The 17,937-nt window shown below is 48.7% G+C and overlaps 1 protein-coding gene across 1 annotated transcript; it reads right to left on the reverse strand.

The window, feature by feature from the left end:
- On the reverse strand, positions 1-13,606 carry NECAP2 (NECAP endocytosis associated 2). The gene is made up of 8 exons (XM_067566213.1): positions 13,513-13,606; positions 11,502-11,602; positions 9,846-9,950; positions 8,021-8,102; positions 5,377-5,485; positions 4,321-4,498; positions 2,197-2,281; positions 1-1,585 (listed from the first exon to the last, which is right to left on the reverse strand). Exons 1-8 carry the CDS (start codon positions 13,602-13,604, stop codon positions 1,537-1,539), a joined length of 801 nt encoding a protein of 266 aa, XP_067422314.1. The 5' UTR covers positions 13,605-13,606; the 3' UTR covers positions 1-1,536.
- Between the last annotated feature and the right edge of the window lie 4,331 nt (positions 13,607-17,937).

Genomic DNA, 17,937 nt, shown 5'->3' on the forward strand with positions numbered 1-17,937 from the left:
AACCATCAAAACATAATTTTATTGTTAATTTAATATGGTACATTTCCCACCTGTTTTTCCTGGGTGCTCTTCCAGCAGCTCAAAGAAACAAAATTAAACACATTCTCCGGATTTTTTTTTAAATACCAGAAATCAAATCCTCATCATCCAGTTTGAAATTAAAAAAAAGACAGACAAAGCTTGGAACACTTAAAAAAAATAGCGAGACTTCATACTTGTTAAAGGCTTTCCCCTTGAAATAAATAGATAAGAAAATATTTTTTTTTAAAGAAATCTTAAGCGCAGCTCCATAAAAAAGGCAACCATAGCTCTGTCCTTCATTGCATCTAGCTACACCAGGGACTTAATAAAATATCTGTGAAAGAAAAGAATCTCTCTTCAAAATCAAAGCATGAAAACTTATAAGGAATTCCAGAGTTTTGCTCAGATGCAGCTATTTAACTAGAGTAGTCCAATTAAAAGCTTTTCCCCATCACGTTATCTATGGTAGTTCATCTAAGTGCTCAGAAGCTTTCAGGCTGGTTGTTGCACCTCTCAAGAAGGTGAGTCTCAGAGACAAGACAACACTTCAGCAGACATGCAACACTGTGCTGTTGAAGTCTTGGGAAGGACGACACTAGAACAGTTCCTGGCAGTATTAAAGGTCTTGATCCTGCTACATCAATCCCACTGTCCTTCCTTCCTACCTACTGCCAGCTGGGGAATATTTCTTCCCCCACCACCCCACCAACACAACTATTCAAGGTGAGAAGTGCTCATGGCATACAGCCGAGGCATGTCATGACAATACACAGTTGCCATGGAAGAGGTAGCCAACTGTTATCCTTCAGATCCCTTGCCGCACGTGCTTGCATTGCATGTGTCATTCCACATCTATTGCATAGTCCATTAGCGCATCAGACAGCAAACACATACCAGATTTAATCCAAACTGGAGTCTTCTGCTACTGCTCCTCAGTCTCCCCTCACCACACGCTCTGTAATGAAGCACCTGTTTGTCTAAGGGGACCAGGCTGAGTTACTGGTTTTGGCTATCCTGAGTTACATTAGTCAACAGGGTGCAGATAAGGAGAGGGAGGGAGAAAAGACATGCAAAAGCATCCTTATTGGAAATACGTAAACACCACAGTGTGCTGGTTTGGAGAAGGAGGGGAACAATCGCTCCCCTCCTGCTGGTTTATAGTCCTCTATGGTTTACTGTGATCTCAGAGCAGAATTAAGGGCCCCAGCTGCTGGGGGTGCTGGTTTCTGTTGGGAGCTCAAGAGTTTAAGGCATCACGCTCCCACAATCCCCAGCACTGGAGCATTTATTTCCACACTTCAGTCTCAGGGCACTTATTGGTTTTTGCATAGCTCACACCCCTTTCTTGTAATGCCCAAGAAAGCTACAAAGGCTGCAACCAGTCATGGACTGGGGTCTCTTGACGCAGCCTGTCAACTCCGAGTGTAGGGGGCCTTCCCCCAGTCTTTGGTCCACAGTGAAGAGAAGAGCTTCCTTTCTCAGCATCCACACAGGAAAGCAGACAGGGTGGCTGGGTTAGAACTGAACCCAGCCTGTGCTCTGCTGATTCTGGGGACATGCAGACCTGGAAGAAAACAAAACCACGTGTTGAGATGGTGACAGTGGTTTGGGCTAAGGCTGCTGTTTGCCTCTTGAAGGGCAGTTTGCACAGAGCAGCACTGTGGGCACTGGCCAAGCTGCCATATATTGCAGAGATCAAAACCAAAACCCCTCTGAGGGTCGGTCTTCACTGCAGAGTTAACTTGGGTTGTTACTAAGGCGCTGCCCCTCCTCCTCTCCCACAAAACCCTCTCACCCGAGTTTGTTGGGGCTTTAAACCTGGGCTAGCTGGGCTGGCGGGGGTGGGGGTTAGAGTTGGGGTTCTCCTTTCATTCAGGCTGGGAACCCTCTCACTTGGCAGTGAGGATGCAGGCTAAATCCTGCTGACAGACCTCCAGTGCCTTCCCACGATTCTCCTGGTGTCCATTGGGACAGACAAGTTCTCCCACAATTCACTGGGAAGGAATCAGAGCAGCTCAGCCCAAAAAAATAAGATGGAACGTGCCCCCAAAAGTCTTAGCCACACCCAGGGGAGCACAGCACCAGTGAGGACACAGTAACCGTCCCCCCTCCCGCCAGAAAGCCATCCCCGCTCACTTAGCTACACATAACACTGAAAACCAGGCATGGCCTCACCCTGACGCTTTGGCAAAGTCTCCCCAGATATCGAGGTTGGCGGCTGTGGAGGCACCACAGGGCTGTGGCCAAGACGAAGCGGCATCTGCCAGCAACCAGGGAATTCAAAGGAAGAAGAAAAAAAAAAAGAAAGATCAGATTTCACCGCCACCAGTTATTTCCCACCAACCCCGGTTCCTTGTGGCCTCAGGAAGACCCTACATCTTTACCAATAAAACCAGTACAAGCCAGCTATTCTCACTGGCTTAACCACATTGTTTTTTAAACCAGTTACTTAAACTGGTGCCACTTCTGACTTGAGAGAGGAATGCCTTGGGCTGCTTATTAGCGATCTCTAGGGCAGACCAGGCAGCAGCACTGGTAGGCTAGGAAGGTGGAGGCTGACGGCACTAGCCAAAGCCACACATAAAGTGGACAGGTTACATTTAAAGCATGGTTCCAGGCTGAACTCTTACCCGCACAGATTCAAAGTGCTGCCAGAACAAACCAGAGTTCAGAGCACCCAGATCACCTGGGTTCTATTCCCCGTTCTGCTGCTAGCCTGCTGCGTGACCTTGGGCACCTCGCTGCTCTGTGCCTCAGTTTCCCCATCTGTACAGTGGGGATAACGATACTGACCTTTGTGAAGCGCTTTGTCATTTACTGATAAAAGGCCCTAGTTCAGAGCTAGGTATTAATAATAATTTTCCACCGCTAAAAATAAGTAATCACAAGAGCGTGGCACTGGCACAGAAATAATCCCGGGGTCCAGCACAGCGTTAGTGTGCCACAGAAGATACAGGGGAAGTGAGATTAACGTTTTGTTCAGCGTCACTGAGCTTCATCTCACAGGCCAGCTCTGGAAACACAGCTGCAGAAACTCAAGTGAACATATTGACCCTACCTTAACAATTCCCTTGGAAGTCAGATTTAACCAGCTCCTTACTGGGTGGCAGAAGGTGCCATGTGGGCATAAAGAGCTGGTCTCTTAGGAGCTAAGACATACACTTGGCCATCTCAAGGTATATGCAGGAGTTACCGAGGGGAATATTTATAATCCATGCAGACGCAGGCCAGGAGGAAGTGGTAACAACTGTAAATCACGATAATGCCACACAAGTTTGCTATCCGACTGGCAAGGACAGAAACCTCTGTGATGCTTTAGCCTCCCTTTCGTCACTGTGCTAAATGAAGGCTGCAACATCTGAGGGGAAGAGGACAGAGCTTTATGTTCTCTTCCGCCATGATGGGGCTGACTAGTCCATTCGGTTTCCATTCACCAGTTAACTCCCAGGGCGATTGCTGGGTGATGACGATTCAAGTCTGATTGTATCAGATCTACCTGATCGAGTTAGCCACGTCAGCGCCCTCCAAGCAGCCTCTCTTGGGTCTGCTCAGATCTAGCTGCACAACTTCTCAGGTGCTGTTGCGCCCTGCTCCAGATTCCTCAGTCTGGCCCGTACCACACGAAAGTGATTGATGCATTTGTCATGTCAGCACTATACTACTGCAATTCACGTTACCTGGGGTTAGAGCAGGCAGACAATGGGACACTGCAGCTGGTAAGCAGGTCACCATTTAAACAGAGTCAGAAGTGTGTGAACACATCACACCAGCACTCTGAATTGGCTGTGGGTCGAATTCTAGGATTAGTTCAAAGTCTTTGTTCTCATTTTCAAAGCCCTGAATGGCCTAGAGGTGAATTACTCTTCTCCTTACGTTCCCCACCACGTGCTACACTCACACTTGGGATGCTGCAGCTGACAGAGGCCAGGTTGCATCCTGCGAGCCTGGGGAAAGGTGTAGGATCCAGCAAAGTCCTTCAGTCATGGAACAAACTTGCCAGCCTGGTGAATCTTGCCACCACAGCTCACCACAAGGTACCTGTCTAAACCAGCATCTCCCGAAACAGTGTAGTAACGATATCCAAACTAGAAGGCATCAGCCCCCCCAGTGTAAGGAACTGGCTTAAGAGGAAAAGATCTGTCTTTCCTAGAGGTAATTTTGACTCTCTCACATACTGCTGACAAGTGCCAGAGAAATGCCTACAGAAGTGCCCAGACACCTTGGCAATGAGCACGGTATATGCATTGGCAGGTATAAATAGACCTAAAGAAAATGAAACTTGCTCCTGTGAACACAGACCTGTGTTAGCAGCACTTGTTGGCTGGGAGTCCACAGAGCATGATGGAAACTGCTCCCCTGGAGAAGGGATTGAAGCAAGAGATCTCCCTCCAGGAGGGGGTGGGAGCATGCTCAGGCCCGCAGGTCCTGTGGGGCGCGGTTTGCTGCTCCCGGCTGCTCCTTCCTTTTTCTTCATGTTCTAAAGGGAAATTAAAAATGCACAATTTAGAACATCAGCTCAAATGCAGCTGTTGTGAGCATAACGCACCTGCTTTGGCACCATTGCTCATGGGAAGCCACTTAGGTCAGCTGATTCTTTTATGCTGCTGAGCTCAGCAGAAAGTCTGCAGGGGGGAGGAAAGGGGCAGGAGAGAGGCTGCTTCCCTTTGAAATCTCAGTACCATCTTGGCCGACACCAGGGACTGCATTAGGGACCGCCAGTGCCGAATGCATGAGCCTATACAGCTTCAGTTACCGCCCAATTCTGTAGTTGGGAGCGGTCACAGACTCCCATCCTCTGTGGATTGGACAGAAGGGGACACAACATCCCCATCCCCCCAACCAGATTTGCAGAAGAAATCACTACTACCCTGCTGCAATCCAGCCAGAGTAGGAAGGGAGGACGGAGGAAGAGCTCCAGGATTCGGCAACCTCTATTAGCTAAAGCAGGTCCTATTTTGCCCATTACAGAAACTGAATTTAGCAAAAGAAAACAGGGAGATGGTGTGGAAACATTCCCCACACATCTCCTCGTTTAAACTCATCTAAGATGGTGGTGTGACTGGGCATAGGGCTGTTGGACTGTTACCAAAACCCCATCACACTGCTAAGACGTCATCAAAATTGCAGCCAATAAGTATCCGGCTTTGGCAAAGTCAGACTAATCTTTCTTAGAGGGCTAATACCGGGTAAATCAGCCTTACACACCTGTAAAGGTGAGTTTTCCACGCCTCTCATGCAATAGACCCTAAAATCAAACTACATATGGCAAGATGAATGTTGAGATTCCCTCTAAGGAGAGTTCAGGGGACGTTTTACTTGCTGGAAGCAGCAGACTGACCAAGAAAAGCACCTCACCGCAATGTTCAGTTTGATGGTCTGTCCCTCCTTGAAGCCCAGATCTAGCTTGGGTCCTTGATCTGGATTCTTGGCTTGTTTTGCAAGCTCGCTCTGCTGTTTAACCCATCTGTAGGGGGAAATGAAAGGTGTAAAATGAAGAAAGAGCACTCACGAGAGCTGCTCATGGCTAAGTGCAATGCTGCTAGAAGGAATTTAAAATCCATGTTGGAAACAAGCTGCTTCTCTTACATCACCAGCAGTCTTAACGAATTTTAAAAATCCACTTTGTTCTTTTGCATTTCTCTGAGCCCAGACCGTTAAAAATCCATGAAGTCAGTTTCACTTTTGGGCTGTCAATCAGAGCTGGGCAAAATGTTTACTATTTGCCAAAATATTGCCATTTTGGGGGCACCAAAGTTATTTGTCAAATTCGGCAAATAGTTTCGGCCAAGAAAAATCTGAAAACAAAAAATCCGGAAATATCAAAACAGTCTGTTTTGAAAAAAAATCAAAACAAATGGTTTCCAAAATGTTGCTGCGAATGGATATTCGAACAGGATTGTTTCGACCTGCCAAATTTTTTCAGTTTTTTATTTCAATGAGAAACCATAAAAATTAATTTTCGGTTTGAAACTAACTTAATTCCAACCCCCTTGTTCGGTCACTGAACCAAAAAAAATTAAATTATTCAGTCTGCTCTGCCGTCACTGGTTGGGAAGCACACTTTGCAGGGGAGACTTATTTGCCCAAAACCAATTTACTTAGTGTATTTTTCAGCTAAATCATCAGGAACTTCTGTTGGTCTCAGGTTTTATACCAACTTATTTTTATAAATTCTCAGTTGGGGTTGTGATGCTGGCAGACCAAATGCCACCTTTTGCCAAGACTGTAGGTGTCAGGTGAACACAAACTCCTAGCTGGAAACCAGCCCAGCTCACCTGTATATTAACGTTGTTCAGGATGGGTGTCAGACTTGTAACAGTGTATTCAGTCTCTACGGAGTGCTTGCAAGTTGCTGCATGCATTAATTTCACTTGTAATGTCTGTAGCCCAGGCAATAAGGTGATAGGTACGTTTTGGTTTGTAACTACAAAAATACCTGCTCTGAACTTGTGAATCCAGCAGGAGGAATGGTCCACTGGCCATCAAGGACTATCAAAACTAAATGGGCCACTGTGGAATGTCCTGATATAAAGGCTTGGTAAATGGCCCCCTCACACCGATGAAAGCACTACACGCAAGAAAGCCTAGCCCACCAGCTTGAAAGTCGGAAGGGAGTTAAACAGGGACAGAAGACAATGTTCTGACTCTCACAGGGCTGGAGCTAGGAAACAGAAGCAGAGATCCACAGGGTCAACCTGAGTTAGCCCTAAAAGACATTCAGTGCTGACAGATTACTACAACTCTATCACCTTTTGGAACCACAGACTAACTCATTTGTCTGCTTTAACCTGTAAATAATTCATTTCTTTTTCCTAGCTAATAAATCCTTAGTTATTTTACTATAGGATTGGCTACAAGTGTGGGTTTTGGTGGGAGATCGGAGGTACAAATTGACCTGGAGTAAGCGACTGTCTCTTGGGACTGGAAGCAATCTGAATCTTTTGTGATCTTTGGTGTATGGCAACCAGATGTCACTAAATCCAGCTTGCCGGAGTGACAAGATAGACTGGAGTGCCCAAGGGGACAGTCTGTGACTCCACGGTAAGACTGTTACTGTGCTCCAGGAGTTCCCATTTGTTACTGGCTGGGTGAAATCTAATGATAGAACACATCATCAGTTTGAGCTCTCTGCCCTGCTTTTTGACAGTCTGCCCTGAGGTTGGCACACTCAGGCATGGACCACTCCAGACAGCGTGATTTTGAGTTGTCCCTTTAAACAAATCTGACTTGTGTGGATTCCTGAAAGCAGCTCAGTGGAACCCAGAAAGAAAGTGTACAAAAAACCAGCATAATGTTTTGAGAGAAAATTTTACCACGATCATTTTATGCCCGGGGGCAGTAGAGGCTCTTTCAATATGCTTATGTGGCCTGACAATTAGCCAGCTGCACTAAAATACTGTGAGGCAGCGCAGAGAAAGCCACTCCCACTATTTAAAGTGACAGCAGCCCAACTGAATCGGCCAGCGTGCCCGAAGCTAGCTCAGTCAGTTTCACACTGCTCTGCTCAATGACCGGCATGCAGTGCAGGAAGAAGGAAACAACCTCCTTGGGCTAGTGCATAGCCTCATTTTGTGCTAGCAGTTAGAGGTGGTCGCTCACCCATTCCTCTGGCCATGGGGCAAGAATAAAAATGGCAACTGGCAACGTGGAGGAAGGAGACTGGGGCAGCACAAAGGGGAAACAGCAACCACCAAGGAACCCACATGGACTTGCATGTGAGGGCCCAGCAGGGATAGAAGTCATACTCCCTCTGGTGGGAGCTTGGGAAATTTTGGAAAGACAAAAATGTTCCACATTTGTGTGTGCGTATAAAGAAGGGAACCGAACCGGCTCACCAGGACCTGTCTGCCCTGTATCGCTCCCCTGACCAGGCTTCCCCTCCCTAGTGAATCAAGGGCTAATGACTTCCCACTACAGCAATTTCGGTGAACACCTACAATTGTGTGCACACCCCAGAAGTGACCCAGCCCTGAGATGAAAGGGAGAGAAGAAAACTCACTTAAAGTGGTCTTGAATGGCTACATTGAAGTCAAAAGCATCCCCTCGGTCTACAAAGCCCAGTCCGATAAAGGCACGGCGCCCTGGAAAACAAAGGAGAGCGAACGCTGGGTTTAATAACAAATTAACAACTTTTCACTTGCTGGCTGAGGAGACACTTGCTCTCCCTGCTTTGTGGTTTCACACATTTCAGAGCCCTGCCATCCTCTGAGGACTCACCTGAGAGCATATTTAATAGCTGAATTCTATTTCTTCTCCCTGCCTCTGCCTTTGCCCAGCACGAGGCCTTTGCTTCCCTTCTACAGGGTACTTGGATCAAAGGGCCCATCCATCCAACAACACTGACCAATGTTTTCAATTTATCCCAAAGGAAGATGCAAAAACTGCCTTTCAGGATGGATCTTGGGACACTCCTGACACTGGAAAAGTCATGGGGGCTAAAGACTAGCTTCCCCCCCTCTAACGGGGAAGGAGAGTGGAGAAGAGAAGGGGAGGCAGTATTAGATATCCAACATGATGGCTCTCTACCAGATGAAGATACTTTTCAGTGACATCTAGTGGCATCTCGGCATCCTCACAAGCCTTTGCCATTAGATTTGTTCTATGTACAGCACCTAACATAATGAGGGGCCTGGTCTAGAACCAATGTTTCTAGGTGCTATGGTAATAGAAATAAACAATAGTCTCTAGTAAATGCCTTTCTTTGGGCCCCTGGTGACACCCACAGCTACCTGCAATTTGTGGCCTCATTTAAGAGCTGTTCAGCACCTGCTGTATTTACTCCAGGTTTGAACAATCTCTCTTATAGGTATTGATCACAATCTGGGTCCTTTATGGTAAGAGTGAAGCCTATCCCCATAGCCCTGAGAATATTCTTCAGCAGTTTAAATTTACCTTTCAGGACTTTCCACTGTTTGACACTCCCTCCCTTATATTCTCTCTCACTCACACACAGGCTCTTCTCCTCTCATTGCAATAGCCAGTTCTCCACCCTGCACCACAACCAGCATTTATTCAGGTTATAAAACTATCTGGACCTGGAATCTTCCAGCCTTGAGATGGTTCCATGAAATTCATTTTAAAAAATGAATTAAGTGGATTTAATACTTGTGAAAGGCATTAAGTTGACAGCCCTGGAGACTGAAATCTTGTGTTTATCCACAGAAATGATCCAGTACAGCCGGCACCAGTACAGGTTTCTCTAGACTCTCCCACTTGCTTCCCATCCACAACCTGTGGCCTATTTCAGTCTTGGCCTCTCTGCTGAGACTGCCAGTTAAGAATGCTTTTTGTACCGTGATGTCACTTCCTACCAGAAGCTGGACTAATGCCTGGTCTACAAACAAAGTTGCCCCAATTTAATTAAAGGTGCAATTTTAAACAGATTTCATTAAACCAGCATAACTGTGTGAGAACTCTCTTTTATTGGTCTTATATCAATTCAGCTTCTGTTGGTAAATTTACATGCATAAGATAAACTGACATAACCAGTTTTAAACTAATAAAAGTGAATCCGTATAGGGGCTTGCATGAGCTTAACCAAATTGGTTTTTTAGCTGATTTAAATTAAACTGGTGCAAATTCAGCATGTAGCCCAGAACTGTGTGGAGGATGGAAATTCCATTTCACAAAAGATTTTGAAATCTGGCTTTGTTCTGAATTGGAACAAACCCCGACATTTTTGAAATTTATCTTTTTGAAATCAAGAACCCCTCATGTCAGAATAATTCAGAGAAAGGTCAATGGAAACCTGCTAAAGAAACTTATTCCCCACGATTTGTATGCCTCAGTATCCAGAAGAAAAGTTATCAGAACGCCGCCCATACCACTTTCATCTTCAACCCGGATGACAAAATATCTGCTGGAATCTGTCACACCCTCTACAGCGATGCTAGGAAACTGGTCCACAGGTGCCTGGGCAAAAAGTTCTCCTAGAAACAAGAGTAGGAATCACACAATAGTTCAATACCCCAGTGCTCTCCCATTCATCATCAGGATATAATACATACAGAGACAGCACTTGACACACACTAATGAATTAAGCATGACAATACTCCTGGATGGTAGATTTTACTCCTGGGAAGGGAATTAGGTATTTAAGAGATGGAGAAATAAGGATGTCACACAGGAAGCAGAGCAGAGACAAAACCCAGGTCTAAGGGTTTCTCATTCTGGGGTCTAACAATGAGACCACATTTCTTCTTTTAGACTGAGATCCATTAACTCTTCCAGGCTCTTAGATAACAAGACTCTTCTAGCACAGCCACTGACCGAGAATGAGTGCCCTTACTGGGCTGACCCAAAGAAATGTAAGAGCCATACACTGCCACCCAAGAAATCCTGGGAGAAAGAGGGCCCAAGAACACAGCAGCAACAGTGAGCCCAGGCAATCAGTGGGGGTAGGGGGGTGTGAGAGAGAGAGAATTGTGTGTTTCTCTTCAGTGACCAACCCCTTTCTGGACCTGTACTTGGCATATGGAGAACAATGGGGCTCCAGAGGCAGCCACATGGAGTTCCCATTAACCAGAGTGAGGGCTGCAGTGAAGGATCCTGCCTGGGGAGACGGGAGAATTCGAACACCTCAACCTAGCAAAAGTGTTATTTCCCAGGATGCACCACTCACACCACTCTCTGTACATCTGCGTAAGCACCACATCGTTAAGCCGCCTTCGCTATATCTGAAGTTCTGCTGTAACATCCATTACCCAGAAAGTGCTAGCAGCCTCCCTCTGGGCAGGAGAATTATTGGGCTGTAGATGTAAGTACTTTTCTGTGGACTCCAGAGGCTAGAGCCAGACAGGTTTTCCCAATTGTTAACTTGCAGCCTTGTATCAAGAGCACAGACCAGGCTCATTTCACACGGCTGACACTTGTACGGAAGCCTTCTCCCCAGCCTCTTTCTTAGGTTCCAAGGCACTGTTCAGCACCCAAATGAAGTAATTCTGCCCCACTGGGAAGAAGGCAGCTCCAATCCTGTTACTGAAGGGAGTTTTACCTCCAAGGCACCTATTCCGGGGGCATCCAAGCACTGCACAAGATTAAGGAGTATAAAAACCCAGAGCAAAATAAAGCTGCACGGTGAGTGGGAATCTTCTTCAAAGAATTACATGGAAAGGAAGAAGCCTACAGAGCAGGCAACCTCTTTGGTTTTAGCACCATCTTGCATCATGTCCACATTGTGCAAGAGAAAAACTTATGGTCTTTCTACTTCACTTAAGTCAACTGGAAAAGTTCTCTAGCACCCACAGGGCAGCTTGCAAAAAACATTCCGGTCCCCCATCTCCAATGAACGTAACCATATATTCTGGGATCCTTCAGGTTCCAGCACTGGGCATTTCTCTTTACAATCATTCCTGACAATAGCTAACGAGGCTGGACAGGCCTGCTGGAGGTAGGAGTCCCTTCATGAGCAGTTTACTGAAGGAGTAAGGGGGGAAGCCCTAGGTCTAAAGCACGTGAATGCTGTATGGCTTTCCCTTTACCTGAATTCTTATCCTCCAGTTTGATAAATGCAATATCCCCCTTTGATGTTATCCGCAGCCTGCCACTCCATGATGGCTGGTCCAGCTGCCACTCTGCAGCTCTGTGGGAGAAAACACCAGAAAAGTCACACAAATCTTTGGCTTCAAAACTCCCCTTATTATTATTACTCTTTGTATTCCAGTAGTGCCTACAGCACCATAAAGGGATTTACTAGGCTGCTACTATTAACTGTACCACAGTACTGCGTAGAAGCCTAAATCAGGGATCGGCACTCCATTGTGCTAGGTGCTGTGTGTACACGTACACACACACACGTACACACACGTCTCTGCCCTAGAGCAGCAGATACTCCACAGACCTACAAGAGGAGAAAGGTTCCTGTCCAAAAGAGCTTACAATATAAGGCCCTGATCTTGCAAGCTGCTCTGCCCAGCCAGGCCCCTTCACCCATCCAGAGCTCCATTGAAGGCCATGGGGCTCTGCCTACATGGAGCACAACAGGTGAATGAAACAAACAAATGGAGAGTGGACTTGAGGAGAAGGACCTAATGTGACTCAGGCAAATTACATTACATCCTCCAGTCTAGGTACTGTCTACTTATGCTGTAGATTTGTTTTGGAAAGATCTTTCTCTTGCTTAACCTCCCTTCATGGATTTCCCTCACAATTCTCTCTCTGGTAACTGAAATCCTATTTGCACTGATTTTTATTTTGGAAGACAGATGTGGTATTATTCATTGCCCCTAATGCCATCATCCTCAGCTCAGACATTTGCCTCAGCATGCCAAAGGCAAAGAGTTGCAGGCCTGTCCTCCAAAGCCGGTTTTAATACAACTGAAAATACAGTCCTTTGAAAAAAGAAGCTGCACAGCACGTCAGCCCAAGAATCCCAGAAGGGTTGTAAGGAAACAGGCTAAGAGGCCAACATCCTATAAGGCCACAAGCTTTCACTTCTCTTTGCTCTGTATTTCAAGGGCAGTTCTACACAGTGTGATAGTCAGTTGTATTAACTGGAGGTTTCTGCACTCTCCATGCTGCCTCTTTGAATCTGCTCCTCTCTCCCTATTTTAAAAAAAGATTATATTAAAAAATTCTCTGATGCTGTCTCAGGCAACTACCGCTGTAGGTGGCGGAAGCAGAACACTGCAGCAGCACCACTACCCCAAGGATGAAAACTCAGTCTACAATGCTGGGGAAAGGAAGAGCCTTCGAAATTAATGTAGTTTGTACAGTGACTTTAATACTCAAAGCCTAATGGACAGGCAGCGAGTCTAAGGGATGAAACACTGGACTATGACTAGCCAGATGTGGCTACTGCTCCTGACGCTGCCACTGCGGCTGATTCCGGGCACATCTGGCAGTCGTCCTTCCCCCCGTGTCTCGCCAGGCTCAGCTGCGGTAGTGGAGACCCCAGGGCTCAGCTCTGCCTCCTCGGCTTCCCCAGGGAGGGCAGGCAGCGAGCTTCCTCGCCGGGGCAGGGCACCAGGCTGCGATGGAGCCGATGGAACTCCCCGCTGCGGTGCGGGGCCGGCTGGGTTTTCACACCGCCAGAGCTGCGGGGCAGGGGCCGTCTCGCTACGCCCCGTCCGGCGCTCGGCACGGGGGGGGAGGGGGGCCGACCTCGGAGCCGAGCCGGGACTCGTCACACGCCGCTGAGGGGCGCAGGGGGGGGCCAGGCTCCTGCACGCCGCGGGCTACGCTCAGAGCCGGTTCCCCCGGGGACGGGGCCGCTGGGGTCGGGCCAGGCAGCGAGGGCCGCGCTAGCGTCCAGCCGGGCCCCGGGGGTCTCGGCGGGGGATGGGCGGGTCGGCCCCGATCCAGGGCTGCGCCCCCGCGGCGCGTGACTGACACAGAGGTTCGGGGCCCAGGGTAATTGTCCCCCCTCGGCCCCCGGCGGGAGCCCCGAGGGGCGGGGCTGGGCGGGGGGAAGGGGCCCAGATGACGAGGGGGAGGGGCCGGGGGCGGGTCCCCAGCCGGGGTGTCGGGCCGAGGGACGGGGGCCCGGCGCACCTGTATCCGCGGTTGGAGGCCCGCGGCGGCACCCGGTAGACGTGCACCTCCGGCTTCACGCACAGCACCGACTCGTAGTCGCTGTCCGCCATCTTCGGCGGGAACCCGGAAATCCGGGGCCTTCGCGGCCCCGCCCACCCGGGGGAGGGGCGAGGGAGCGAGAACTCTATGGCAGAGCCTGCAGGCTAGAGTGTCCCAGGGGCCGGGCTCTTCCCCCCATTGGCTCTATGGCAGAGCCTGCAGGCTAGAGTGTCCCAGGGGCCGGGCTCTTCCCCCCATTGGCTCTATGGCAGAGCCTGCAGGCTAGACTGTCCCAGGGGCGGGGCTTTCCTCCCATGGACTCTATGGCAGCAAGCAGAGAGGCTAGAGAGTCCCTCCCAGGAGGCTGTGGTGGGGGCATTGCCAGGCCTGGGCCCATAGAGTCGGTCGGCCCCAGAGCGAGGCGCACAGGGACAGTGTCGGGCTCGCTGCGCCAGGCCCTCGGGCTGCTGCTGGGAGGGGGGGGCGTATCCCATGATGCTTAGCGCTGGGGACGTATCCCATGATGCTTAGCGCTGCAGTCCGCTGAGCCCCTCTTTCGCAGTGCATTGTGGGAGGTCTGGCCTGTCCTGGGTGGCAGTGGCGGTTGACCACTTCCATCCCCGGGCTCCCTGGTTTGTGGCCGTGGCCTTCGTGGAGCCTGGGGGGGGGGGCAAAGCAGCCACGGCCTGGATCCTGCCCTGGGCCGTGGCCCGTGTGAACGTGACCCCGGGACCTGCACTGCTCCGGCTGGGGAGCGGGAGTCGACGCAAGGCCCGGGATGCGGTGGAGGGCGCGTCTCGGCGGCGCGGGGCCGCGAGGCAGCTTGGAATGGCTGACCCGTCGCGCTGTGCGAACCGGCCTCTTTGGACCACGGCCACCAGCACCGAGTGGTGGGAATCCGTCCTCCTGCAGACCTCGGATGACAGCCGTGGGCCCAGACTTTCTGCCTGAGGAAAGCCACGTTCCAGGGGCTGTGTGAGGAGCTCATCTGGCGCTTTGGGGTCCGGACATGCAGATGAGAGGGGCCGTGCCAGTCTGGAAGCAGGTTGCTATTGCTTATCGGTCGTCAGATGACAAAGGAGCTCAGTGGCATAGATGGTAGCTTTCTACAACTGTTCTGCTCCAGCAAGGAATCTCCCGGAAAGTTCACATCATCCAATGCTGCCTCAGCCTGAAAGAATGCGAAGACTATCATTAATTGTGTCAATGCTCTCCTCGTGCTGGGTGCTAATCAGATACACAGTGAGAAACCTTCCATGCCTTTCTGTGTTCACAATTAAAGGACACATAAAACAAAGGGGCTAGAGTAGGATAAAAATCAGCTGCAATTTTCCCTTTCTAAATTTTTCCCCTTACTCCTAATTGCACCCCTTCCATAAGCAACTCTTCCTTCTTGGGGTTTTGTATCTTCAAATGTTTATAGTCGGTTGCTCTTCTCCCCCACTCTAGCTGTCGCTTAGCCAACTTGTATAGAGTTAGTTGTTTTAAGACCCAGTACCACACTCAGTTTCAGTAGCTTAGCCGCCTTGTTGCAGGATCAATTTGTACCCTCGAAAATGTGCTCACCTTGTTCACGTCTGCAGACACAAATCTCTGTCTGGTACATATATGGCCCCCCATCACTGTCACATCTGAGCGTCTCACTAGCTTTCATTTATTTTTCCTCTCCCTGCCTGCACACCTGTGAGACATTGCAGAACTATCTTCTCCATTGTACAGATGGTGAACCAAGGCACACAGAGTTTACATGACTTGTCCAAGGTCATCCAGGAAGCCTGTGGCAGACTGGGGACTTGAACTAAGGGCTCCCATGTCCGAGGTGAGGGCCTGAGCCACTGGACCATTTTTCCCTTCAGTAGCTGCATATCCTACCTGATTCCAAGGTAACATACATTTTAGAAATACTATGACATTCTGGGGTGCAACCAGACCAACGAGGGGCTGTGTCACCCTTGCCTTGCTAAGCTGGGTGCCCCACAATGCATTGCTGCTGTAGCTCCTACCTGGGCTGCTCACAAACAGTCAAACAGCATGCAGGTCACACCCTGAGTGTCTGTGTATAGCTGCCCACTACCTAGATATCAGTCACACTCTGGCTTCCACCAGCCTTGGTTACCACTTGCAAGATGACCCCAAAACACTCCCATTTCCAGATTTCCCCCATAATGTGTGTTCTGCACTGTCCAGCCCTCTCTTGGACAGTCCAGTTATATTAGGTCTGTTGCCCTTCTAAGGGAATCAATAGAAAACAGTTTGTTACCATAAATGGAGTTACCCACACAGTTCAGTTTAAAGACAACACTGGTCTGTTCTTTATCAAAGAGTAAAACAAGTTATTTAACTACAAAGAGAGAGATTTTAAGTTAGTACAAGTATAAGGCATTAAAGTCAGCAATGGTTACAAGTCACTTCCCCATTCTGGGCCTGAGTTCCCATCTGTACAATGGGGATAATAGCCCTGCCCTGCCTCAGAGGAGTGTTATGAAGACAAATACATTAGAGCTTATGAGGCGCTCCGGTACTGTAGCAAAGGGGGCCAGATGACATAAGTACCTAAGATTGTCTTTTATCAGCAATGCCATGCCTGGGTCCTGTGTGGTCTAGCATTATAATGGATACATTTTGTAGTGTAATTTCCCTTCGGCCGTTGGTGGCTACACTGGGAGAGGCTATTCTGTCTCTGATTTTTTTCAAAGCAATAAACAAAACATTTAAAACAAACTTGCACTGACTTTAGGGGGAGGAGGATTGAGCCCAAGGTTAGTAACTCTTTTCCAGGTGCATCCCAATCATCAGTTGTTAAGATACCATCCACCGGAGACGTGATTTGTAGGGCCAGGTATTGGAAGGTGCTGACAGCCCTCAACGCCTACTGACTTCACTAGGAGGTGAGTGTTCATCAGCTCCCAGGATCTGGATTTGCAATCACTCAGACTGAAGTCAGTGGGAGTTTTAACACTGATTTCAATGGGCCCAGGATCAGGGCCTTACTCTACCACAATAGCTGTTCAATCCATTAACCTAGTTTGACAAACACGCTGCCAAAGTATACCAGCCCTCCCCCTACTTTGAGATCAGCCTAGCTCGTTCCAAGGACTCTCTCCTTTGGGTTGTTGCTTGTGTCATCCAAGATTTTCCTTGAACTCGGTCCCTCCGTGAAACTTCCCCGGAGCAGGGAGCCAGCTCCCAGTTGCAAGCAGAGGTGGTGAGCTATTCCAAAAGTGGAAGCTGCCATTAAAGCATTCCCCAGTCCCTGCAAGAGCTCAGTCATCAAGGAAGGGAGGAGATCACAAGGAGTCCACAGGATGCTGAGCAATTCCAAGGGCCAGGTAGGTCAGAAGGCAGAGATGCCAGTAAAACTAGCAAGTGGATCAGCAGGGAGAGCTGCTAGGTTTGGTTAGGTAAGTGTTTAATTAATAGGACATCACAGAACATGTTATTGGGTTCCGATCACCTCATCCACGCATCACAAGCAACCTCGTGTATATAGACACACCTTAATATTTAGGGTCAGAGTTAAAGCTGCCCGGTAGTTGTTCAGGGTGAAGGTAAAAATACATGGGCTGTGGATTGTGAAAGCAGATGCTGGAGGTGAGACTGAAAAGGGGAATCGATTACTAGAGCCTACAGGGGGTGGTGTTGAATGACTCAACTGCTTCTTTCCTGGCTGTGTGTGGTTTGCAGTGATGGGATGTGCGGGGAAGCAATCTTAACATGTTCAAAGTTTTGTCTGAGAATTTCCCAGCCTTTTAAACGGATGAACATGGATAGCTCTTCATGTGATTGGCTATGCCCGTAGTGGTGTATGATTTCCTGGATGGCTCCTATGCCACCCGCAGCTGCACTGTTTGTCCTTATCCCACCAGAGCCCCATTTCCCCTCCACTTCACTGTAATCCCACAACCCAACTCCAGAACATTTATCCTCGTACATTCAGCATCTAGGTATTACTGCAATACACATTGTTTCATGTCCTGCTGTTACACGTCTCAAGTACTTAGAGATGCCCACATACGAAGTCCTATAAAATAGCATAGTTGCAGTCCATACTCATAAGCGAATTAATGTGGCTCTAACTGGGCTCAATGCAGAAAGCCACAGGCTGGCACCTTTACTTCACAGACAGCTGCAAGAACAATGAGGTCACAGCAGGAAAGACAACTATGAACTCCTGAGAGCACCATGAAATCCTGTTCTAAAGTTTCCACTGAGTGCGCTCACAGCTGGACGTTACAAAATAATCCCCCTGGCTTCACTTCTTTTGCCTCTAGCCCCTAGATCAATAGTTGGACTAACAGAACATGGGCTACCACAGCTGCAGCGTATCAGACTGGTGGTAGTAGTTAGGTCCTGCAAACAGCATTACAGGGATTGAAAAGTGAAAGCTCTACAAAGAGCTGAGTT

The sequence above is a fragment of the Emydura macquarii genome, unplaced genomic scaffold, assembly GCF_026122565.2.
Source record: "Emydura macquarii macquarii isolate MOO-44397 ecotype Brisbane River unplaced genomic scaffold, CSIRO-AGI_Emac_v2 contig_2768, whole genome shotgun sequence".
Taxonomy (NCBI): domain Eukaryota; kingdom Metazoa; phylum Chordata; order Testudines; family Chelidae; genus Emydura; species Emydura macquarii.

What these genes read in the sequence shown, in the direction of transcription:
- NECAP2 (XM_067566213.1), bottom strand. Translation starts at nt 13,604, where the DNA reads ATGGCGGACAGCGACTACGAGTCGGTGCTGTGCGTGAAGCCGGAGGTG. An exon ending in ACTGGAGGATAAGAATTCAG is followed by an intron (nt 9,951 to 11,501) that starts GTAAAGGGAAAG and finishes TCTTGTTTCTAG; the next exon opens with GAGAACTTTTTGCCCAGGCA. An exon ending in GCCATTCAAGACCACTTTAA is followed by an intron (nt 5,486 to 8,020) that starts GTGAGTTTTCTT and finishes TTCCCCCTACAG; the next exon opens with ATGGGTTAAACAGCAGAGCG.